General features: G+C 35.8%; 1 protein-coding gene across 9 annotated transcripts in view; it reads left to right on the forward strand.

Moving 5' to 3' along the window:
- Window positions 1-26,907, forward strand: part of Abcc9 (ATP binding cassette subfamily C member 9) — a 128,066-nt gene that overhangs the window by 39,427 nt on the left and 61,732 nt on the right. For all 9 annotated transcript variants that reach the window (XM_071610099.1, XM_071610097.1, XM_071610098.1 and 6 more), the window contains 6 exons: window positions 1,210-1,318; window positions 5,309-5,416; window positions 12,619-12,691; window positions 15,446-15,551; window positions 23,906-23,944; window positions 25,448-25,549. In XM_071610099.1, the coding sequence (XP_071466200.1) occupies window positions 1,210-1,318; window positions 5,309-5,416; window positions 12,619-12,691; window positions 15,446-15,551; window positions 23,906-23,944; window positions 25,448-25,549 (537 nt within the window). The remainder of the gene's footprint in view (window positions 1-1,209; window positions 1,319-5,308; window positions 5,417-12,618; window positions 12,692-15,445; window positions 15,552-23,905; window positions 23,945-25,447; window positions 25,550-26,907) is intronic.

Raw genomic sequence — 26,907 nt, forward strand, 5'->3', positions numbered from 1 at the left:
CAAGGCACTTGAAGATCATGGTTAGCAGACTGAATTAAACTTAATTTATTTTATTATCATGTCACAAAGGCAAACTTGGCAGACCTATCTGGAGGCAGTGAACTTGACTACAAGCTCAAGTGAAATTTTAAAAACCATAAATAAGTGAACCTTTTATTTTGAATATATATTTTCTAGTTTCCTATGAAGGCAACACTTCCCTTGTAGTTGATGCTGTGCCTACCAGTGAGTTTGTTCACTTTCAGTTAGCAAACAGGCTGGAAGAGCATTTCTTTTCCTTTGCAACTTCACAGGACTTAAAGTTCTTTTCTTTAGTATAATATTCACTTATAGGAGGATGTTTTCAAATCATGCTATTGTTTCTATTGTTACTTATTTTTGTTCCTGATCTTATGATATTGTTTGAGTAAATTACAGTGAAAAGGGTAAGTGAGTCTTATGCCTGGTTTAAGGAGACCGCAGAAAAGAATGTTTGCAAATTGTTTGCAAAATGTTTCTAGAACAGGGCCTTTCAAACTGTAAATGTACTTATGAAGCACCTCTGAATATTATTAAAATGCATATTTTGATTCACATGTTGGAGAGGGACATGAGATTCTGTTTCTAATAAGTTCCCTGGTGATGTTGTTTCTGCAGGTCCTTGGCCAATGCTTCGAGTAAAATGACTGTAAAAGGCCCTCTCATTGCCGGGTTTAGAAAATATGTATAAAATAGTGCTTAAGCCGGATTCCTCAGTGGTCAGGGACCCTAAGTGATTTTTAAGTAGGTTACTTAACTGCTTTATGCTTAATTCCTCTCATGTGTAAAATTAGAATTATAAGAATATTTTCCTTATTGGTGGTATTGTTTTTAATCACCCTATTCCACCTTCCTTTTTGGCCCCACTAGTTTTGACAGAAAATATAGTTACAAATGACAACAACAATATAAAGAAAGAAAGAAGTTCTATTAAATTTAGGATGATCAAGGTTCTTGTTTTTCCTGAGATTTTTCTGATATTGGCATTGAATGTCTTGTCCTAAAAACCGCTCAGTCCTGGGCAATTTAGAACATTTGGTCAATCTAGCTGAATTTCCAGATGGTCTTGAGAAATGATTTAGAGAGCCTGTTCACCATGGTACTGAGTGAGAGGAAGGTTTGTTTGTTTAGGTATTTTTGTTGGTGGGAGTTTTACTGCTAATCCTTGTTCTGTTTGTTTGCTTTTTGCAGTGTTCAAAAGCTGAATGAGTTTCTCTTGAGTGATGAGATTGGTGACGACAGCTGGCGGACTGGCGAAGGTTCTTTGCCTTTTGAGTCCTGTAAGAAACATACCACAGTGGTAAGTGCTTTTCTCACTGCAGAAGCTGTGAATGTTCTTGACAGAATGGATGGTTTAATGGGGATGCAATTAGAAAAGTTGTAAGCTTTATTTTTAATCTCTATGAAGAAAAAATTCTACCTGCTTCTATATTAAAAAAATACCTCCCAAGTATAAAATCAATAAACAAATGTATGAGGCTATAAAGCTTGTCTTTATATATCATGAAATAATTATCCCAAGAGGGGCAACATGTGTTCAACTCAAAAGGAAATTAAGAGGGTATTTGATCCAAGCTTTATATAAAAACAATATAAAATAAGCCTATACCACATTCTTATTTCTTTTAGTTATAGTATACTTTTTAATTTAAAATATGCTTTCTGATCCATTATGTAGTTTTATCTACTTAATATATTACAATACATTGCTCCTTTCTTCTGCACATATTGAATTTGCACAGTTGTGTAGCTTGAACAAAGTCATAAGATTAGCAAGGGGTGGGGTCAGAATTAAAACCTGAATCTATGACTTGTAGACTGGTTAGTTCATTCATCCTTGACACATATATTTACTCAGTTTTACATAAAGTCTGTAAACCCTCAATATTAATTTGACATGTATTACATGCAATACAAATAAACCATTTATAATGTATTTGCCTCGTTTTACAGACTTATTGGCTGCCCTGTGCTTTGTGCCAGGACCTAAAGATGTGGCTATTAACAAGGCACCTGAGAGGCACCTGAGATCTTTACTTTCCCAGAGTTTGCTGTCTTAGAGTCAAATCACAAGTTTAAAACATTATATAAATGCACTGTGTGAAGAAAATAAAAGAACATTACACGAATGGGATACTCAAAACTGGGTGGTCATTTATAAAAGGGCTTCTCTGAAGAGCCATCATTTGAGTTGATACCTGTGAGACCTATAGGTACCTGTCCTACAACGGGATATTGGTAAACAAAAGGAACACTTCAGTCAGGAGAACAGGCATGTACAAAGATCTTGAGGTGGGAATTATTTCGACTTATTTTCAGGAGACAAAGATACACTATGATTGGAGCCTCGTGAAGAAGGAAAAGTGAGACAAAGTAATAACAATGACTGAGTCCTGTAGACCAGAAGAATTTGGAGTTTAGTAGCATGCAAAAAGAAGTCATTGGCAAGGTTTAAAGTAGTGAGGTGAAATCTAAAGGTGTGTTTTATACATGATTTTGAGACACAGACATCTAGAAAGAGGCATCAGCACTGAAGATGTAAATGTACAAATCATTAGCCATTAGAGAATATTGAAATCAGTGGGACTGGATTATATCACTTTCTTGAAGGGTGTGTCTGAAAAATTCTGAAGAAATTTTTAAAAGTTATATGTATATTTCATAACAGTAAAGTGGAGAGATTTTATTCCAAAATGAGTCATGTTATCAGTTAATATTAGTTACTTGTGTAATGATTGGAAAAATATGAATATATTTACCATTTATGTGGCCCAACAAAAATGTACTTGCTGTCTTCTGACTGGAGAACTTGGAAAGCCTTTACAAGAAAGTCAATCTATATTAAATTTTCTTTCGTATCATGTTTTAAGTTGCTAAAAATAGTTAAGGCAGCACTTGGCTATATTTAGCCTTATTGTTTTTTTTTTCTACTTTTCTGGAGTTATTTATTTTTTGCTTTCTTTCAAGTAGTTTTATTGGGCAGGTATGATTTTTGTCTAAGAAGGAACTAAAACCATGCTTACCTGTGCTGTAGTAACAATGCATGTTTGCCATTGGGTGGATATAGACATAGGAACAAGAATACATTACAGAGTGACTGTAGTTTTAGGCATCAGGAAAGTCAAATATTTGATTAGAACCAGCCTCATCACACTTTGGATGAGCTTAGTCTACCAAAGAACCCATTAGATCATCTTTCAGAGATGTGGGGATAAGCAAAGTGAGATGACCTCAATAAAGGGGATGTAGAAGGTTGAGTTCATGAAATTAGGGAAATTTGAGTAATATTTTTTTTTGTATGAGATGAAGAATAGGAGAAAAATTGAACTGAGATAGGTTTTTGGAAGGAAAATAGAATCCTCTTCAGATGCATCCAATATCTTCGGGGTTATTGAAACCAGACCGGACTTCTGATGTCTTTCAGGATCATTCATCACTGCTGATGCGCCAAACCACAAACGACCAGCTTTTTTAAATGGAGAGAAAAAAAATCTTTGTGTTTGAAAATAACACTAATGGAAACTCCTTCTTGAGTGCGCTTAACATTCTATGTATTCTGTAAAAGCTTAGAGCTAAGTGGTTTTGGCTGTAGAATCTCCATGGAGAGTTAGTGACATTCTAGAGCCAGAGCCTCTTCAAATTACATCTGTGGGACTCCAGCTCAAATCTCTGTCAACACATCTCCTCTTCCCACCCTCTCCTCAGTTTCGTGAAGTCATTCCTTTTGAACCTCTGAGGGCAATGCTACGATAGAATTAGTGACACCAGAAGACAGTGCATTTTACACATAGGTGGAGACCTGTTGTGTATGGAAAATATATGTATTCTAAAGAATAATGACTTTCTGCAACATCTCATGTAACGCACTTCTAGAGCTATCTGTGAGGGCTGTGGAAAGGAAGAGCAAAACTGGAATAAAATTTCATCAACACACACATACTCTCTTTTCTAAGTTAAATATGTTTAGTATTTTCTATGTGATGTAATCACTGCTAGTATTTTACTCTCAATTTGCTCAGTGATTTTTTAAACTGTGTATTTATTTGTATGAAGCCTAGCATTGTACTATTTGATAGTTTGATGGTCTATTGGGACACCAATTGATGGAAATTGGAAAAGCAATATCTTGTTTGGATTAAATTATTGACTTTTTTAAAAGAACATTCCTAATTCCCATAGTAAAATTCAGTGGATTTTTCAAAAAACTAAACCTACAATTCCAAGTCAAAAATTTTTTAAAAAAATTTTCACTATTCCAGAATCCTTTGCTTTTTAGATAATTTAAGTTTTAAAGTATATTACTGTTTAGTTTTCATAATTCCCAAGAAATATTTGAAAAAGGCAGATAGTCATTTATCTTGAAATACTTGTTTGCTAACTTCCTGGAACTAATTTTGAGCGTAGAAATTTTTCCAAGTTAGAGGTTTATGTAGCTAAATTTTTACCTTCTCTTTAGAAATTCATCTCTAGCTATGTGAAATCAGCATTGGAGATGTAAATGTTCAAGTCATTAGCCATGTGACTTCAAACATGTGAAATTAAACTCAAAATTAGAGAATGAGAAATTTCTAGTTAGACTTCAGTTTACTTCACATTTTTGAAGATGATCTCTCTCACCACAGCAGTCTTCCTCTCTAGAATGCTTCAGACAATTAACTAGAAATAGTGCAATAATATTTGACATAGAGTAGATCATCCTATAATACTTAGGAATCTCCTTATGAAACATTGGTTATCTTTCAGCAAAAGATCCTGGAGGTTTTTGCTTTTGCCAATCCACAGTAGATTCATGTGTAGAACATTCCGGTTTATGTGAGTGAATCAGACTCTAAATCCTCATGATTCCAAGAATGATCAATAGTACATTGCTGGAATGCTTATAAGCCCAGTGGGCCTAACTGATGGATTCTAATTTGACCTGAGTTAATCTGATAATGTTTTGATAGGACACACAGGTTTTTATTTCCTAGATAGATTCATCCACATTGCTGGAGAAAAAATATCCAGATCCTTATTTGGGATTCAGTACTTCACCACCATCACTTGCAAGTACCACATCTTCTTTTCATTTTTTTTTATAAGAGGCTAGAGAATTAGGTTTCACATCATAGCTCAACATTTTTTCATTATTTGCTTTTATGGAGAAGCCACTGAAAAAATCATAACATGACATTCACTTTACTTGTTTCTTTTTCTTGGAATTGAAGTAGCAATGTGTTAATGTTCAGCAAAACCTCAATTTTTTTTTTCATAAAGCTTCAACTTGTGTTCTTTTCTATTTGGAATGTAGCAGCCAAAAACTATAAACAGGAAGCAGCCTGGGAGATACCACCTGGACAGCTATGAGCAATCAACAAGAAGACTTCGTCCTGCAGAGACAGAGGATATTGCAATAAAGGTTATTTTATTTCCTAGATTTGTACACAAAGAGAAACATTTATGTTACTCTTTTATGTTGAATTTCTGCAAAAGTGTCCCAAATTGTGTCCTCAAAATCTCTATACAGTGGTAAGAATCCTAATAGTACTTGGAAAAAAATCCCTAGATTTTTTGTCCTGTTTTTCCTGTTTCCCTAAATGTTTTACTGTTCTCATCTCTTCCTTGCCTCCCAACCACAGGTGTAGCTCCAGCAGTATGATTTGGTACCTGGAAAATGAGCCTTTCTGGTGAATCTGCATTAAAGCTAGTATATAACATATCTCTGTGTTGTATGCTGTGGGGAGTGCTCTTGCATACATAGATTTATAGAGAACACCAATATTATAAACCCAGACGAGGAAATAAATTGTAATTGTTTTCAACCCAAAAGGCTTAAGCCAGCGTTATATGCCTTCACTCAGCTTCCTATCACGCCATCCTGCCTGTGGTGATCTCATTTCACACTCAGCTCTTTATACCCTCCTTAGGCTTGTGTGCTTAGGTAAAACTTAGAATAGGGAACCTCAGAAATGCAGGCTGAGGGACTGATGGCTGAGATGAGTCCCAGATAGAAGTCAGAAATGTGCAGGCCCTAGACCAGCTCCCTGCAGCAGCCAAGGGACTCTGGACATTAGAACCACCAGAGTCCTGGAACTAGCCCTCTTAGAAACCTACTTACCCTGGCTACTTCAAGTTTTCCAGCTCCCCTGCACTGTCCAAGGCAATCAGACAGCAAAGGAGGCTCAGTGGGGTATATAGTAGAGCCAAGAGTTACATTTATTTCTTGCTCTCCTTGACACCTGACAACACCTGTACCACAATAGGTATGCCACAACTGTAGCAAGTCTGTCACTGGAGGAAGAAACTAGTGCTAATCCCACCTCTAGAGTTTACTGTGCTTCTGAATAGCCACCATAGTTTCAAACTCACCTTCAAACTCCAATTTTTTTTATTCCTAGTGAAAACTCTTAGGTCCTAATAATTCATTTATCTTTTTGAGCTGTGTTTTATTGTGAAATACAATATACTAGAGATCATTACATATTTATATTTGCAAACTTCCTTGGAAATCCCTGGAATGTACATCTTCGCACTCTCTCATACCTGCCCCTGCAGATATAAATGCCATTTTGACTTTCATATGTCCTTTTAAAAAAAGCATATTTTTAGTTTTTTAAGTTTAAATAGGTGTGTATATGTGTGTTTTGCTTCTTTTGTTAAATATTATGTATGTCTAATTTATTTGTGTTGCTGTGTGAAACCATAATTCTTTTATTCTCATTACTGCATAGTATTCCATTGTATGAATGTACCAGCACTTTCTCATCTGTTCTGCTTTGCTGACTTTGAGGTATCTCTCAGTCTGGAGGAACTATTATTAATGATTGCTGAATATTAGGGTACATGCATCTCCAACTTTCCTAGATAATGCAAAATTGTTTTCCAAAGTGATAATGCCAGTGAACATGTCTACCACCATGGACTGAGAGTTCCAGTTCCTCCATGTCTTCACCAATGCTTCTGATTTGCTGCCGTGTTGTATGCTAGGGGAGAAATGCAACTATATTTTACTGAGGTTTTAATTTGCATTTTTTGTTGTTACTGCTGACTGTCGGGTAGAGCATTTTCTCATATAGAGGTGCACCTCAACTTATGATGGGGTTCTGTCTTGGAAAAACTATCATAGGTTGAATATATTGTAAGTCAAAAGTGCAATTAACACGCCTGACTGACTAAATGTTATAGCTTAGTTAGTGACATGGTGCGCTGCAGACCATCAGATGTTTTTCCTCCTGATCACATGACTCTGGCATGTGCTGCTGCTGCTGCTGCTGCTGTTGCGTGGCATTACAAGAAGGCATAGCACTGCACTTCACTAGCCCAGGAGAAGACCAGATTGAAAGTACTGTTTCTACTGAATGTGTATGGTTTTATATCATCAAAAAGTAGAAAAATAATTATGTCAAACCATCATTAATGGGAGACCGTGTGTGTGTGTCCCCATTTGGAGTTGGATTTCCTCTTTTGTGAATTGCCTCATTATATTTCCCTCCCCTTTAAAAAAAGAAATTGGCTTCTGCTATGTTGGCAATTATGTATGTGGCAATATTCTCCCACTCTGTAGCTTGGCTTTTCACTCTATTGTAACTTTCAATGAACAGAAGTTCTTCATTTTTTTTTCCCGGTACCAGGGATTGAACTCAGGGGCACTGAACCACTGAGCCACATTCCCAGCCCTATTTGAATTTTATTAGCAACAGGGTCTCACTGAGTTGCTTAGCACCTCGCCATTGCTGAGGCTGGCTTTGAACTCATGATTCTCCTGTCTCAACCTCCCAAGCAGCTGGGATTACAGGTGTGTGCCACCACGCCAGGCCAGAAGTTCTTAATTTTAAGATAGTCTAGTTTATATAAGTTTCTGTTTATGGTTAATTCTTCTATTATTTATTTATTTATCTAGTAATTTATTTATTTATTCTCATTTAAGAAAACTTTTCCTACTCAGGGGCTATGGAGATAGTTTACATTAGGTCCTAAAATCTTTGAATCTATACCTTTCACTTTTAGTACTTTTCCCAGGAACACTTAAACAGAACCACATCTCAGCCCTTTTTTATACTTTATTTAGAGACAGGGTCTTGCTAGGTTGTTTTGGGCTTCCCTAAATTATTGAGACTGGCTTTGAATTGCAGATCCTCCTGCCTCAGCCTCCTGAGTCGCTGGAATTACAGATTTGTGCCACCATGCTCAGATCACTTTTAGTCCTTTAATCCACTTATGATCAATTTTTGTGTTTAATATTAAGTAGGGATGTGATTAGTAGAAAAATTAGTAATAAATAAATTGTAAATTTTGCTGGGCATGATGGGGCATGCCTGTAATCCCAGTGGCTCTGAAGACTAAGGCAGGAAGATTGTGAGTTCAAAGCCAGCCTCAATAATTTAGTGAGGCCCTATGCAATTTACCAAGAATCTGTCTCAAAATAAAAACCAAAAAGGGCTGGGATGTCACATGCTCAGTATTTAAGTATCCCTGGGTTCAATCCCAGAAAAAAAAATCAGTAGGAAATTTAGTACTAGTTATTTCACTACTTTTGGTAATATATCAGTAAGATCTTATTTAATTTTAAGTATGATAACTCATTTGCCCTGGCCTTATATATTAACCACTGTCCCTATCTATCTTCAAATACAAATCAAGGATATATTCATGTATGTATTTATAGCATGCAGGTCTTTATTTTTCTATGGCCTATTTGCCCAGGTTTTCACTGTTTTGGTTATTATAGCTTTCTATTAAATACTGATATCTAGTAGAACCTTATTGCTTAGACATTATTGCTATTCTTCTTCTTCTGTTTTGGGTTTTTTTGTGGGGGGAGGGGGTACTAGGAATTGAACTCAGGGGCACTCAACCACTGAACCACACCCCAGCCCTAATTTTATTTAGAGACAGGATCTCACTGAGTTGCTTAGTACCTCGCTGTTGCAGAGGCTGGCTTTGAACTTGAGATACTCCTGTCTCGGCTTCCTGAGCCACTGGGATTACAGGTGTGCACCACCATGCACAGCATTTTTGCTGTTCTTCTTAGTTATGCTTCACCCTGTGGAGGAAAGAGGTAGACCTCTGGGCCCACATCTCTAAATTTGTATTTTTCTTATATTTTGACTTGATGTTTCCTTACCTCTTGCTTAAATGAGATTTTTCAGAAATTATATTTTATTCATCATTTTTACCCATTTCCATCAGGAAGAAATAGACAAAGTTCTGTATAATTGCCCTGCCTTTAAAATTAAAAAAAAAAATTAATTCAGATGAAATCCACATAGTAGCAATTAATCATTTTAAAGTGAACAATTAACATCCAGGATGTTGTGCAATCACCTGTACCTAGTTCCAAAACATTTGCATCACCCCAAAAGGAGACCTTACACCCATTAAGCAGGTGCTCTCTAGTTCTGCCTGCCCCTTGGCACTGTCAACCACCAATCTGCATTCTGTCTTTATAGATTTGTCAGTTCTGGATAATTCATATAAATGGAAGCATACCATGGGTGATTTTTTTGAGCCTGTCTGGCTCTTGCCTTTAATGCTCCCAGATTTACTCTCCAGCCCCAACGTTATGGTTCCAGCTCTGAGCACTTGACACGAGTGCTTAAACAAGCTTATATCCTTGCAAAATAGGTAGTGTTGCCATAGCATTTATGTGCTTTCAGTTTGCTTAAATGTTTTTATGATAGTTTGCTCCATCTAACTGCACCCTGACATTCTGTAGCATGCATGACTGCATTTTACTTATCTTTCGTGACGGTCATGGCTGGCTGAGCAGAGGTTTGAACTCTCCTTCATCCTCCCTCTATCACAAACCCTAGTATAATGATCATTATTGTATCCATCCTTATGTAAACCTTACATGCAAATTTGATGTGTTAACTGGTTTCCCAAGGTCAAACAGCTAGTTAGAAAGCCAAGATTTTAACCCTGCTGGTAGAGAAATGAGTGCATTTTGTGCAAGGCAGGAGGAGATGAAAGTATAAATTTTAGCAGAGGAAATTGACATTGGCCTTCTCCCTGTCTTTCTGGAATGGAGGTTGTGTCCTCTTTTACTTCTGTGTAGCATCAGTACAGGAGGTGATGCTACATCTTTAGCTCTTTGCTGTTATTTTCAGACCATGTCTTTCCCTCTGGTGAAGCTATGGCATTTTCTACCCTTCTCACAGCTCTTAACAGAGGACCTCTCAGTCACTCCCCTACCTTGAATGAGATGTTAACACCTCTTGCTTATTCCATCATTCTTCCTTTGTATTAACTCACATGGGTGTGATTTAAACTTCTAAATTCACAGCCTATCTTGCATCCAGCTCAGAAATCCTTTATCTACTGTCACTCCACTTGCAGGACCTCCCCTTTGTTCACCCTTGGTCACCACCTGAAACTGCTCCCCCTCTAACATCTTACTCCATGTCACTGACAACAAAACGTTACTAACCAGTCACTGAACAAAATCCTGATCTCGAGCTTTCCCAAGCATTCACCTTCATGCTTATTGTTTTTTGACTTCATTGAAATCTCCAGCATCTTCAGCTCCCCCGACTTTTTTCTCCCAGTCCTTTATTACACTTCTGTAGCAAACTAACTTCATGACTTCTGCACATCTATAACCAGGCTGCTGAGTGCCATGGATAAAATGACACAAAGGCACTGCTTGGCACAGATTTATTATCTCCAGTTTCAGTGACCTTCAGGAGTTCTCGTGATCCTTGCACATGCCTCTCTTCAGCATTATTTTCCACACCTACAGTATCACCTGTCACCACGGTCCTCCCACCTCCTTCTCCCTCTTTTACTCCTCTTTCTGCAGATAACCTTAGCTCCCAATGCACTGAAAACCTTGACAGTGTCACATGGAGCCTCTCAACTTCATGCTGGCTCTCTTCCAAATGCATCTATTTTGGTACCTCTTTTAGCTTCCTTGCCTGCTCTCTAACAAAGGGCTCCTCCACCTCTGAGGCTATATAATTTCTTTGCATGTCATTTGTCATTTTGCTACAGTATCTTCAATGCCTGCACCAGCCAGCTCAGTCCCTAATTTCTCACAACATATTTTGTTATTTTCTGATCTTTGGTCAATTCTTACTGTAGTACTTTACCCAGAAATGCATTTGTTGACATTTAGTATGTTTTCCAAAACTAGCTAAAGGGCCTCTTCTTCCAAAATTTTTTTGACTCATCCTAGATAAATGATTTCTTTTCTGAACTGCTATTGCTCTTATTGCCTGTCCTATTTGGTACTGATCCTGTGCTGTCTTGTAGTACACTTATCATGTGCATCTTGATGGTGGGATAAGTTTGGAGACATGCATCAAGCAGTTTTGTCCCTGTGGGGACATCATAGAGTATGCAAAACAAGGTGACTACAGCCTCACTAGACAGTATAATTTTACCAGGCTGCCCTTTTCTACACAACCCATCATTAACAGAAGCATCACTACACAGTGCATAACTTGTCTTTCCATGGTCTGTTTACTTAATCAATTGCAAGCTCCAAGGAAGCAGGGATGATGCATTCATTATAACTTCTTTGTAGCCTACACCAGTCCTCACACAAAGCCTCACACAGCAGGTGCATAGACAATATATGTAAGGTGATCAACCATTCTGCCTGTCTGTGCTCCCTCCTTCCATGACCCATCCTTAAATAACTACATGATAGTTATTAATGCTGTGCCATACATTGTACAAGTTAGAGAAGACCTGCAGAGGAAAACCCAACCTTGCCTTTTCAAAGTTTTTCATCCTTTATTTTACAAAGATCTTTTCTAGGGCAATATTTAGTTACAATTTAGATGGCACCAATTCTTTTCAAAAAATTCCTAAATAAGAATGTGCTCAGAAATTTCATCATTTGTGGTTTTGAAATAAAATTCTAACTTAAGAGCTAGGCATATCTTTAGTTCCCCCTGACTTTTCCAGCACCTTTTTTTGCTCTCATCTTTGTCTGTTTCACCCTCCTAATCCTTGGGTTCTGTTACATCTCCTTTCATTTCCCATTTTTACAACTATGAAGGTCATCAAGTCCACATGACCTACTAAAGCAAATAGACTGCTGGGATGAACGTAGGGTCTTGTGGACATTTATACCACCCAGCAGTGTTGCCTCATGTCTGTGTTTATTTCCTGCCCCCTTTACTCTTTATTTTAACTTCGATGAACAATGGTCATTCTACATCTTTAGGAATTTCATTAATACAGAGTCTTCCTCAGCCCATAAAGTCATTTTGTGAGAAAAATCTGTGGTTATTTCTGTTCTTCATTTTATATCTTCGGGATTTGGGGAGTTGTCTTAGTACTGAGAAAGTAATTGGTGTAAGGATTTCTTTGGATAATATTTGGGATGATTAATTTTAAAGATGCTCAGATACAAATGATCCAGTAATCCCAAACTTTCAAAGAAAATCCCTGTGATTTTTAGCATTCTTCAAAATATCACTAATTGAAAGATCCTCCTTTCACTTTGATTCTTCTTTGTTTTTTATTTATACCACTAGTTACAACTTTCTACTAGAATTTTTACCATACCTCATTTTGAAAGTCTCAGCACTATAAAAAGAAAATACATTGAAATTAGAAATATTCTGTAGTCCACATAGATGACTTAATTTCTGTATTCATATTCTCTAGGTCACAAATGGATACTTTTCATGGGGCAGTGGTTTAGCTACATTATCCAATATAGACATTCGAATTCCAACAGGTAAGAGTCCTTCGTTATACATTGTTATACTTTGTTATACACATGTACATTTGTAATTGTTATTTTTTAGAAAATATTTATTTTTTAGTTGTAGTTGGACACAATACCTTTATTTTTATTTATTTATTTTTATGTGGTGCTGAGGATTGAACCCAGGATCTTACACGTGTGAGGCAAGCGCTCTACCGCTGAGCCACAACCCCAGCCCCGTAATTGTTGTTTATAACAATCATAGTTTTCCAAGATAACTGAGCTTCACAAAAAAAGGACTTTTAAAGGACACACGCAGTTGGTTAGGATTACCTATTTGTACCATGTTGCTCATGAGCTGCTATATCACTGGAGGATGACTAGAATGATAAAGCCTGCCTTTCAACACAAAAGACAATCTTTGAACAAGTTATTTACTGCTGGTTAGTGCCACTTAAATAGTGGTATAATTGATTTCTCATTTTTGTGTGCAAAAAGCTTTAAAGAAAGCACATATGTAAGAAAACTATTTTCTATTTCTGAAGAATACTGATGAAGTTTTCAAGATATTTAAGACTCAGTTACCCCATAATTTTATTAATTTGCCATTTATTTGTTTATTTTTAAAGTAAAATAGAGAAAATGGCATTTCTTTTTTTGGTATATTATTACTTGTTTATTACTTATACTGTGTCTTGTTCCAAGAGAAAATAATATTTCTTTGTACATAAATACCACATTTTCTTTATCTATTCATCTGTCAGTAAACATCTGGCTTGTTTCTCTATCTTGGATATTCTGAATAATGCTACAGTGAACATGGAGTGCAAATATATCTTTAAGGTCCTAATTGTAATTATTTTGCCTCTACACTGAGATGTGAGATTGCTGAATCATATAGTAGGTCTGTTTTTAAATTGAAGAACTGCCATTCTGCTTTCCATAGTGGCTGTACAGTTCTGCATTTCCAGTAACAGTCTATAGGGTTTCCATTTCCCCACATCCTTGCCAACACTTGTTATCTTGTTTTTTACAATAACTATACTAACAGGTGTGAAGTGATATCTCACTGTGATTTTGATCAGCATTTCCTTGATTAGTGGTGTTAAACATCTTTTTATATACCTGGTTACAATTCCTATGTCTTCATTGGAGAGATATGTATTAAATTCCTTTGATCATTTTTTAAATTGTGCTATTCCCCCCCCCCCAAATATTTTCTCCTATTTTGTCAGTGAATTTTCCCGCTGTTGATCATTTTCTTTCCTGGGCAAAAGGTTTCTATTTTGATGTGGTTTTACTTTTCTACTTTTTGTTTTGTTGTTTTTGATTTTGATGTCAAATCCAAGAAATCATTGCCATATCATTATCAAGAAGTTTTTCCCCTATTTGTCTTCGAGGATTTTTATATTTTTGTGTCTGGCAGTTTAGTCTTTAGTTCATTTTGAACTGATTTTTGTGCATCATGCAATCTATCAGTCTAATTTCATTTTTTGTGTGTGAATTTTATTTTCCCAACATCACTAGTTGAAGAAACTATGCTTTCCCCATTGCATTATCCTGCTGTCTCTGTTGAGGATCTGTGGTATATGTGGTTTATTTCTGGGCTCTCTCTTTTGTTCCCTTGGTCTCTTTGTTTGTCTTCATGTAGCAGGTACCTCACTGTTTTGAATGCTGCAGCTTTGTAATTGTATTTTGAAGTAAAGAATTATGATGTTTCCAGATGTATTCTTATTTCTGAAGATGGCTTTGGCTATTTGGGTCTATTGTGGTTCCATATGAGTTTTAGTTAATTTTTCAATTTTTGTTAAAAATGCCCTTGGGATTTTGATTGAGGTCACATTGAATCTCTAGATTGTGTTCTAAAGTATGGACATTTTAACAATATTAATTCTTCAAATCCATGAACATGGGATATTTTTCTACTTATACTTGTGTTGTCTTCAATTTTTTTTATTACTGTTTTGTAGTTTTTAGTGTACAAGCCTTTCTCCTGTTGGCCATGTTTATTCCTAACAGTTATATATGATCAACAAACTGTCCATAAAGGAAATTTAGAAAACAATACCATTTATACCCAGGTATTAAAGAGAAAAAATAGAAATAAAGCCAATAACTTTATTTGAAATATCTGGATAATTGAATAGAAATATTTATTTGACATGGCCTAATGGTCAGTAGGTTAGTACTTCTCCGTAATATCTGCAGGCCCAAGTGAGAATTTAGGGGGAATGTCTTAGTAACTTAGTTCAAATCACTTTCACCTCATTTATCTATTTTACTCAAAACTTCCTTTTTCTCCTGAGTGAATTGAATAATAAATTTAAAACTAATCTAGATGATTTAGGAAATTATTTCATTGCAGTCTTTAACAATTTCAGCAATTCTTCGTTTTAAGATAATAAGACCTACATATTTTAATTTTTCTTTTCTTTTCAACAAAGACAGATACATCAAGAAAGGAGCTATTTAGATGACTTTATTGCTAGAAACCAGACCAGGCCCTTCATAAATGTGTTTTTATAAATGTGTTTTTTCCCCAGTTAGCTGAACTGCTAATTTTTTAATAAATTACAAATCAGTTTTGAAATGTGTTTGCCGTCTCTTACAACATATGATGGCATCTGATAATAGTCAGTGGATTTCTAATTTCTGCTGTTAGGTTCGTCTCCTAGATTAAGTTATCTCTCCTCTTGGGGGCCATCATTTCTAAATGTGTCTTAATTTATTTCGCTGAAAGTTACTTTCCATCTTCTTTATTATCTTTTCGTTTTGTCTCTCTAGGTCAGTTAACCATGATTGTGGGTCAAGTAGGATGTGGGAAGTCCTCTCTCCTCCTCGCCATCCTTGGTGAGATGCAGACACTGGAAGGGAAAGTGCACTGGAGCAAGTATGTGTATTTTTCAGTGGTTTTTGTTGTTCTGTTACATATCTGATAATCTTTCAAGGGAAATATTTAGAGTAATAGACTCCCATGTTATGAGTGTGAGAACCTCTTACAAATAAGCACAGTTTCTAAAAAAATTAGTGGAAACCTTAAATGTCATAAAGAAAAAGTTTTAAAATGATTTATTATAGAGGTTTAGAATGGTATAAACTAGTATGTTGTAGAGATAACAGTAAGGTTGGGGATATAAAGACATTTTTAGGTAAATAAATGGGTAGCACTAAAAGAAAAAACTTAAAATTTTATTTTATAATAAAATAAGTTATGGGAAACTTGCATTATTTATAAAGCTTACATGCAAACAAAACTTGAGTGATTCAATAGAGAAGAAATATTAAATGATGTTTCTCAGAATCTTCATAAGAGGCTATGAATTAGAAATTTCTCCTCATGCTTAATGTAGACACCAAAAGCATCTGGTTAGAGATGTATGGGTCAGCCAGGTATGTTGTGCAACTCTAAAAAGGTAAAAACTGAGATATGGTGTGTCATGTCACTATTGGAATGGTTAGTTTTGGGTCTTCAAAAAACATCATGGTAATATAAAATTATTTAGAACCATAATAACATAGAATTGAGTAATTTTAATTTTTTAAAAACTAAATCATATTTATTTACTTTGGCCTACATGGTAGACTTCCTATATGTAGAAACTGGTTATAGCTTATTTAAGAAATCAGACTATCTGCTTTTGACTCTAAATCAGGTGTAATTTGCCTCCAGGTATATTTGGCAGTATTTGGAGACATGCTTGATTGTTAAACTGGGAAATTGGGCTGCTGTTGTTTAGCTAGTAGGCATCAGAGATGCTGCTAAACATCTTACAATATACAAGGAAGTCCCCACAGCAAGGAATTATCTTGTCCCAAAAGTCAGTTGTGCTGAAGTTGTAAAATTTTGCTCCTAACCTACAAGTATTCTTAGATGTCATTTTATACCTACTATCATGAGTCCTATTGTGACTTAGTTTGCTGTTTACATATGCAGACATCCCTCAAGGAGTACAGATGATTTATAAGCCTATTCAGAACAGATTCCATTTTAAAGACTAAAGAAAAGAAAGAAATGCATAGATGTAAAATTTGCCCTGGAATCAGTGTAGAACTGTAAAGTTTATTTTCAGTGACTTTGACAAAAGAAAGAGGCTGAGAAACATTGAGTGGACATTGTATCCCTATTGTATAAATCTACAAGATTGTAGCAGTGAAACCGTTTACAGAATGTTCAGCAGAGAGCTCAGTAAGTAATTGCTACCTCAGTTTGCTTCATGGCAGTTTCCTGTCAATCACTAAATTCAGGCCCTCGGAGGTGTTTGCCCTGCCACTGTCATCTCCCTTCTTGGATGAGGAACAAACCCTACAAGATTAAATTGTATTGTGTGCCAGAAAATGCTTGAGGTCACATTTTCATAGCTCTATGAAGTTCTCATAATCAGTTCTCCAGTGTTACTTTTATTTCCAGGCCCCAGTGCCAGTTAGACCAAATTGACTCCCATTGTTATCATTACTTTATTAATGAATAAACAGATGACATGAGGATATGGAAAATATTTTATGCAATCTAGTTTGTTTTTTTTTTTTTTTGCTTTATTAAGCTTATGTGTCATTTATTTCCTACCTCATTTTTTAAAGATTGTATATTTTTTAATTTAAAATGACAGAGAAGTTACAAAATAAAGGTAAGGAAATCAAGAAGGAAAACAAGGTTTAAATAATAATCTGAGAGCTGTGGATATAGCTCAGTTTGTAGAGTGTTTGCCTCACATGCACAAGGCCCTGGGTTCAATCCCCCACACATCATCATCATCATCATCATCATCATCTGATAAGTTAATAGAAATTTGTGAACTGGAGTTTTGTTTAATTTAAAAAACATGAACTACACATTCATTCATTTGAACTTCATAGAAGGCAGCAAAGAAGAAAAGATGAAATAAAAGTATACTCAATAAAGATTAACAATTTTCTCTTTTTGGAAAAACTATGACAGAAATTTCTCCCATATTAATTTTTTAAAAAGTCAATAAAAATTACTTAATGTTTAATGTTCTCAATATTCCTAAAAAATCATTCAAAACCAGATTTAATGTGTCAATTAACTTAAAAATTGAAAATATCACCACAGTTTATTTTGTAAATGCTTTTTGAGGGTTTAGAGGGCACATGGGAAGGAGTAAGGGATATGATGAGACATGTTTTTATATCAGGAATGTTCTGAGGATCCGAACTTTGTTTTAAAGAGTTATTTGTGATTTCTCTTTTAATTCTAGAAAAAATAGTTATATGTCCAGTTCAATAAGCAAGGGCATATAAATATTAATTAGTATTAATATACAGCTAATTTAGAAGTCATCAGTATTGACAAGATGATGATTTAGACTTTTTTAAAGCTTAACACAAAACCAAGTGAAGCAATTAACTAAATAGTTCTTCTTTCACCATTTCACGTATCTCTGATTGCATAAGTTTTATTTTCAATTGTATCTTCATAGAATGGCATCAGCAAAATCCAGGAAAGTTCTCTGACCTACTGCAGTGAGAAATATTTACATTGGCAGGAGAGAAGGCACTGCTGTTCACCTAGGACCCATTTACATGGGTAGAACCTGGTACACCAAGACACTCTTAGATGCTTCTTAGATACCTTGGCCCAGTCTGACATGTTATAGACCTAGAGGAGAAAGATGAGAGAAAGGAGAGAAGAACTAAAATATTCTTTAACATTGCTGGAATGCCAATTTGCACATCATTCTTGCATCTGGGTGTGCTTTACATTTGTTGAAAAGCAAGTGTTCTACCTGAATGAAGTTGTCATTTCCTGAGTGTCATGATATACATTCATACCTAATATTTTTGGACATAGGACTAACATTCCTTATCTGATGGATGGTTCCAGTGAGAGAAACCAGAATGTGTAATAATCATGTGAGAAATAGCTGATGTTTATGTTTGTTTTCTTTTCTTTCTCATCCATGCCACCAGCCATTCTATTCAAGATCCATCTATCCTGATGTTTTATCTTTTAGCACCTTGGTGCAATCTGCTTTATAACAGTGATTCAGCATTTGAAGACAGATGAATTAAAGAGTTATTCTTCTTTGTGTGACTTTGCCTGGCATGAAGGAATAATAATTCAATAATATATTGAGTCAACTTTCCTGGATCATCATGTTTTTGTCAACATCTAGCTTTCCTTCTTCCAAATACTGTTCCTGACTTAAGTAAGCTTGAAAAAGTCACTTTCCATTCCATAATGTATCAACCATTATACTTGGAAGTTGCTAGTAAACCAACTTTAACTTTAACTTTTAGAAGAAAACACACAAATTCTACATGGAGAGGCATTCAGAAGTGAAATCCTATTTTCCAGAAGGAGATTTTCCATTTGGCATCTTTGCTGTCTCTTATTGCCTTTGGCGCTGTTCACTACCCCACTATGGTGGAAGATGAGTCTAGACATGGAACAACTGATTTTCATGTTACCAAATAAGGTCCAATTTTGGAATTCAGAGCTGACTCTATTTCTTTGTTTTAGAAGGGGAAAAAATAACCTTCCACATGGATTTTGATTAACATATTGTCATGTGAGAGGGTGGAAATAGGTAATCTCCAGAAGTAAAGGACTGTAACGTTACTTATGGAAAATGTGAGAGAATAGGATAATTTTTAATTTGCTCATGGAAGATGAATTCTTAGAAATGTATCTATATCTACCTTCCCTTTCTTCCTCTAAAAAGTAGCAGATGTATAGCACATTTTACTTTTACCCTCATAGAAAAATATACCTAGAACTTTGGAGGACAGTTCTCAGAAATTAAGATCTCCTCTGTGCTCTCTCGCCTTTTTAAGAACTGACTACTTTAATTATCACTTTTATCTTTACTTCTTGCTCTTCACACTCCATTATCCTCTATTAAAAAATGGCTTTGCCTGTCTTTCAAGCAACTGGGACATTTCTCTTTTCAAAAGAGCAGTCTACCACACTCACCTCCTTTCTTTTCTTTCATTCTGTGAGTGGCCATCTAGACAAAGTTCTCACCAATGCCTGCGTAAGGGCTGGGTCCCACTTGTTAGCTCTCAAACCTACTAAACTTCTTCATAGCTTCTGACACTTCACCACTCACGACTCCTTGAAACCAATTCATTTCTTGATTTCCATGACACTTTCATTTATTCACTTACCAAAAATATTTATTGTATATCTATTACATACAAATCATGATATTAGTTGTTAGAGGATAAATAAGTAGATAAGGATAGCCAGGCCCCTATTTTCATGGAAATTTACTGTTTACCAGAGGAGACCATGAGAAAATAAGAAAAAAAATTATATTTAATTATTCTTTTATATAAATACCAAGAAGGAGAAGTACAAGATTTTATAAAAACAAAATGGGTGACCTAACTGAATAGGGCCAAGAAGGAATTTCTTAGGGGGAGGTGAATAAATTAATGACCATATGACCTTGCATTTTAAGTGTAAACCAAAATCAATGAGTAAGAAAGTCAGGAGCTGCAATAAAAGTTGTGATGAAAGAAGTGGAAGAATACTCTAATTCTCCTTCCATCCTTTTGACTGCTCTTCTGAGTCTACTATAGACAATAGGAACTCCTTCAATCATCCTTTAAATTATGACTTTGATTCTGATACTCTCTAAGTACTAATAATACCTACTATACATTTTGAGACAGTCTTCCTTCTGAAGACCCATAGCTCTCCAAAAAGGCTTATACAAGCTGCAAATTCAATACCTACAAACTGGAATTCTATCTCTCATATCTCCAAATCCTGCTTCTCCTCCTGTTTCCTGATTACGCTGTATCCTTATCCCCCAAAATCAGTTGGTGGGTGCCTAAGTCAGAGCTCAATGCATCAACCTAGACTCCACTTTCCATCAGCCTCAAAATCTAGCCAATTACTATCTCCATTCTTCCAATTTTCTGATGCCCATCCTTACATTTCTATGTCTATTTTAGTTTCCCTAGTTCAGGTACATACCACTTAATGTGGACCACTCACTCTACTGGCTTCTTAATTTTTCTGCACACTGTTGGCAGATTTACCTTTCTGACATGAAACTCTAACTACTTCCCTCTAGCTTATAATCTTGTATTGACTGACAGAGAAAAGAATATGGGAAATGTCCCAAAGACCTTTCATGACCTGGACCCTGTTTAACTTTTACAGCTGCTATTCTGCCATTCATTCCACCCACCCTTGACACTGTGCTCCAGGGGCATGAACTGAGGGTAGTCCCTTCAAATCACATATTCCAGCCTCCCTCTTTCTTCTATTGTCAAGTCGGGTGTTTATTTCCTTAGCAAAGTCTTCTTTTATCCTCCCAGGACTTGAAAATACTTCATTTTCTGGTTCTTCTGCTCCTGATTGAAATTATTAAAATGTAATATGGTCTTCTTACTAGATTCTGAGACGCTGAAGCCACAGCTTGCTGTCTTTCTTTCCTTATATGTGTCATACATGGTCCAGTTCCTAGCTTTTACCCCATTTCTGTTTGTAGCTAAGAAGACTCTTACATCTATTATCTATCTATCTATATCTATGTATCTATCTATCTGTCATCTATCTACCTATCTACCATCTATCTTTTTAATTTTGACCCAAAGCCTACTGCAGCTACCCTCCATTCCTTTCCTTTGGTAGATAAAGCAACATCATATCCAATTCTTCATTTTCTATTTTCACCTTAGTCCACTGCAATCTGTTTCTACTTCTACTACTCCAATAAAACTATTCTTATCCAAGTCATCAATGGCATCTTGGCATATAGCTCATTGAAACCTTTCTAGCCATTATCTTCCTTGACCTCCTAGCCACTGACATCATTACCAATACCTTTCTTCTCAAAAGGTCTCCTTGCTTAGTTTCCAATAAAATTTACAGTCCAATTTACCTCTTAAAATTTTGCCTACTCCTCTTGATTTCTTCTCCAGATTTCTCTTGATTAGCCATTTTGATGAGCAGTGACATTTTTCAGGATTCAGTATTTATCCTTTTCTACATCTGCACATACTGGGTACAACACTTCCTCTGATTTTAGTTTTCACTCTCTGCTCCTGATCTTTTATTCTCTTATGAAACAAGAGCCATTACATGAGCTTTTTACTAATAAAGGATGGAATCCAAAGTTTCAGTATCCAAGATATATATTGTGAAAGAAAACACTCCAAAGTTTTTCATTTGTCTCTTAGATCTCTTTCTTGAGTTTGAAATTCTGCTTCCTGGCCGTAGTCATTTGGTTGTTTCTTAGGCACTGAATATGTTAAATGCTGCTCTAGCTCCTTCTCTTACCACTGTAGATACTTTCTCTTTTTTTCTCTTGACTCCTTATTCTCCTTCAGTCTCTCCCTCCAATCAGTCACAATGCTAGCTTTCTCAATGTGTCTCCCTCCCCCCATTGCTCTGATTAGGGGCACTGCCTTCTTATCCTCATTACCCTGACAGCCTCCAGTGGTCTCTGCATCACCTCCAGTCTTATTCCCTCCAATTCACTTGTTACCTTCCGCAATGGGAGTAATGTCTCTAAACAGAACCTTTCTTTCTCTCTCCTGATTAAGCCTTTTCAGTGGTTTACTGTTACTCTAAGGAAAAACTCAAGTCTTGTAAAATGGTTTATAAGCACCTTCATTATCTGGCTTGCTTAACTTTTTAAGTTTATTAAATCCTTTTCTTGACTTAAACACACAATTTAGCCATGCTGAATTTATATCCGTTCCTTGTCTGAGCAGGATACCTGATGGCCGTCCAATCTGTATTTTCTCTAGTCTAAAGTACTATGGATCTTTTATTCATCTAACCCACTCTTAATTATTCCTCTGCCATTAGTTCTGCTATTTACCCTGATTAGTCAGAAGTGGCTTGGGTATCTGCGATCCAGTACCGCCCTGTACCTCACCTATCTTAGTGTTTCTTCCTTAGGGTTTGGAGGGAGTTGGACTTCCCCCCAAAAGTGAAATAGCAAGAAAGAAGGAATGGATCCTCCTAGCCCACTGTATCTCTAGTATTCTCTATACTAGGAGGAGATTAATAAATATTTTAATTAGTATTGAAAATAGCTGGACTTTAATCAGTCATTATTGAGTAAGTTCATGACTTTCAAATCCATGTCTCCAGCCTGAGATGACATTTTCAAATGTCTGATGAGCCTGTCTACCTGGTTAATCAATATGCAAACCAACCCATTAATTTCTGTTACACACCTGCTCTTCCTCCTTACTTCTCTCTCTTTTTCAGATTAGCTAAAACTATTGAGGTCATTTTATGGCTTTTTAAAAAATGAAATCTAAATGTCTTTGTCTCTAAAGCATATTCTGTAGAAAATATTGCTAGGAAATTGAGTATTTCATTACTTGATTTTTTTATGGATAACCTGAAAAAGGGAATAATCATTATTGATAGGAATTTTTAGTCTGAGATAGTTTCTTCCTGTCTCCATCATCTATATCAAGATGTCATTAGCAGTATGCAATAGGGAAAATAGTCCTTAAAAATTCTAAACCAAATATCACTACATAATGCCATTAGGTGAATTTTCACCACATAAAGCATATGAGATTTTCCACAAATAGGATTTATTTTTGTAGTTCCTATAGGCTTAAACATATGTGTGATTATTAAATTCATATCCTTCAGAATGATACAGCTCAACAGAATCTGTTATAAAAATTAGGATAATAAAATAAATCAATTTTTCCTCATAGGTATAACTAAATGCAATTAGTCAGAGCTGACTTTTTACATAACTCACATAATTATGATATTCAGATATTGTAGTTAGACATACCATATATATCTGTTTTTCTTACAAGCTTCTGTGAGCCAGCTATGTTTTTTGTATCTTCTATGGTTAAACCCCCAAAGTATTTCTTCTACTCATGCCTTAAGGTAGTTACTTATAAATTTAAACAGATTAAATTCAAAATTTAAAAGTAGGGGAATGCTGGAAATGTAGAGTCCTTATGAAACTAGAAAACTTTATTCTACAGAGATTACCCAAATTTCCACAACTAATGATAACAGAGTTGGAATTGTATGCACCAGAATTTTTACAAAGGATAACATTGTTATCTATGTTTTGGAAACTTATTAAATAGTTTTTTCCTAGCTGAAGAAGACATAAAAGAAGAAGTTTTTTTTATTGTTGTTGTTGTTTTAAATCTGGTTTGTCTGTAAGCTGTTTAATATTTCCAATGTTTATTTTATCCCTTGCCTGATATGTACACATATTCATTCTGTATTTATACTTCATAATTAATGAACATTGTTTGCCATACTTGCAGTGTAAATGAATCTGAGCCTTCTTTTGAAGCAACCAGAAGGTATTATTTCTATTTTAACCTGAGTTTAATAAGAATAACTTCCTTCCTTGGTCTTTACTTTAATCCCTTACTCCTCGGCATTGTTCATTCTGATGACATACAGTTCTTTTAATGTGCCAGCATATTTGCAACAGCAGTGGTTCCCAACCTTACAGGCTGCTAAAAGAATTCACTGATGAAACAAAATGGCTCCTTGTGGCCTTGTTTTCATCTCAGTGAGCCACATGATGTCCACTTTGGCTAAAACTAAAACTGTCCTTGTTAAATTAGATTTGAGAGTTCATAAAATAAAAATGTGGGAATTAATGCATATGTTGACTGTGGGAGTCAAACAATGATAAGGTCTGCCTAAAAGTAGAGATGTTGAGCAAGTGCTGTATCTACTTAAAAAACAAACTAAAAAAGCCCCAGGAAGCTCAGGGCTGAGCTCAGTGCTGAAGTACATGCATAGCGTGCTTGAGACCCTGGGTTTAATCCCCATCCAGGAAAAAAACAAAATAAAACTAAAACTAAAACATAACTTGAAGACCAGGGGAAAGGGTGGCTGACATGTAGAGTTTGGGAACCGCTGTTTCACTGTATATATAATCGTCTGAAAGACGGCTAGCATACCATGCATTATCATGTCTTCTAATCCTAAAATGGTCCATGATGATCACTGAGCATTTGTAATGTCTCTTTTTTAACCTTACTCTCCTTTAACTTTAATTCCTTCATTAGTACTTACAGATCATGAACTAACTGTGGAAGTCTGACTTGTAAGCTGATCTGATCCCTTCCCCAACGCGTCCCACCATCCTCTTTATCTTTAGCTCATATGTATTTTCCTAAGTATTGCAAATTAAAGTCTGATGTATAGACATCTGGTACAATTTTCAAGCAAAAAAAATGGAAAGGAGAGGAGGAAGTTATTTTTTTAAATAAACTATTTCAATATGTTTTGAAATGTGTACTTTTAAAATGTATAATTTCAATACTGAAATGGGCTCTTCAATCTATTATTCTTTATTATATATAATCTATTACCTTAAAATATGTTAGTGTAATTAAGCAGCAAATAATACTATAATTATAACATTAATTAATGCCTTTTTAAAGGTCTACATATAAAATTCACAGTTCTATAAAGTACTTCTAATGTAAATTAAAATATCTGTGGCTTTTGGAGAGTGAATTGCTATTAATCTTTTAATTATTTAAAAATTATAAACATTTTAGAAAAGACAATTTCAATTAGTAGTTCATTCCTTAAAACACTTCATCAGCATAGTACAGTCAATTTTTATACATTAGATGATAATTTGGTTAAATTATAATCCCTTTAATTTAAGTGGCTTATTTAATCATATCTTCATAAGATTGGTGGTCTTTGAAATTTTTTCTTTTAAAATTTTCCCATTTCTGGGTCTGAGATGTTTTGTCAACTATTCTTTTTCTTAGTTATGCTAAAATCTTTGCACCTTGCATAATTTCAGTGTTTTATTTTTCTTTTCCATTTTCCAGTAGGAACAGGTATTCTGTAGCTTATGCAGCACAAAAGCCTTGGTTATTAAATGCTACAGTAGAAGAAAATATTACCTTTGGAAGTCCTTTCAACAAACAGAGGTAATTTTGCATGTGTACAATTTAGAACTGAAAGAACAATTATCTCTAATCCATGCCTTTGATCCATGGTTTCTAGAACCTTCTTGTTTGGGACTGCTTGCCCCACTTCCATTCCCACCAAAGTCTTTTTTTTGGAACTGGGGGTCGAACCCAGGGCTTTGCGAATGCAAGGCAGACGCTTTGCCACTGAGCTACATCCCAGCCCCCCACCAAAGTCTTTTGAATCAGTTCTTTTAAGAACATCCTCTTTGGAAGTTCCAACCTATCCTAGAACCTGATCAAGAACAGTTAATACACCAAGATTAAATAAAGATATTAAGTGTGTGTCGGATAGGGGACTTGCTTAGGTTATGGAAGCAAATAACAGTGAAGGGAAAATCCCAGTAAGGTGCAGAAGGGGAGTTAACGGTGGACAGAAGGGTTTGGGATGAGAATCTAGTGACAGGAGCAGCCAGAATATTCTATCTCTCAAACATATTCCCTGGAACATATGACCCTTTACTGAGCCACCTTCAGAGATGAAGGTGGGTGGGTCTGAAGATGAGGGGAGAGAAGGAGAAAGACAATGGAAGAACAAATTTCATGGGTCTTTTGGGGGCTTGGGAATAAGGCAGACAGATGGGGATTCTGAAGGCTGAGTTTTGCTCCTGGAGGACATAAAAGCTAAGTGGCTATCATTGTGTGTATTCTGGGGAGATTCTGTAAGCTTTAGGTAGGGGATTAGCAAGGTGAATATGATGTTTAATCTGGAAGTAAAACATGACAGAGTGGCTATCCATATAAATAGATGCAGACAGATTTATTCTGAACTGGAAGCAAGGAAACACTTCAAAATTAGTGGGAATAATCACCCAGGCATGCAGCGTGTCACCTGAATTTAGGGGTGACAAAAGAAATGTGAAAGAATGGATGGTTGAGAAAAAACATTCTAGAGTAAGAAAAGACAAACACGAGGAGGCATGGAAGATGGAATAACCAAGAATGACCTGAATATTTTAAGACTCGGGACTAAGAAAACAAAACGATCCATGTTTCCCCAACCATCTCCAACTCCCAGGCTCTCCTACACTTCCAACTCATCCGCTTCCCTATTGCAGCCTCAGATCAGCTTGAGTGCTATCTATCAATCCTCCTTGCTTTCTACTTCTGCTCCCTTCAGTGTACATGACAAACGCATGGACACCCACTTGCAGCCTCAGCTCTAGCCACAGTGACCCTCCTGTTGTCCCTTGTGTGCATTCGTAACCTTTTTACCTTATGAAATCCCTTGTTCTTCCTTTACCACGTTGTCTTCCTGGAGGATTACTGCTTACCTTACTGGATATTGTTTAAGCATTACTTCCTGTATCTTCTAAAAA

This window comes from Marmota flaviventris, chromosome 3 (genome assembly GCF_047511675.1).
Source record: "Marmota flaviventris isolate mMarFla1 chromosome 3, mMarFla1.hap1, whole genome shotgun sequence".
NCBI classification, from domain to species: domain Eukaryota; kingdom Metazoa; phylum Chordata; class Mammalia; order Rodentia; family Sciuridae; genus Marmota; species Marmota flaviventris.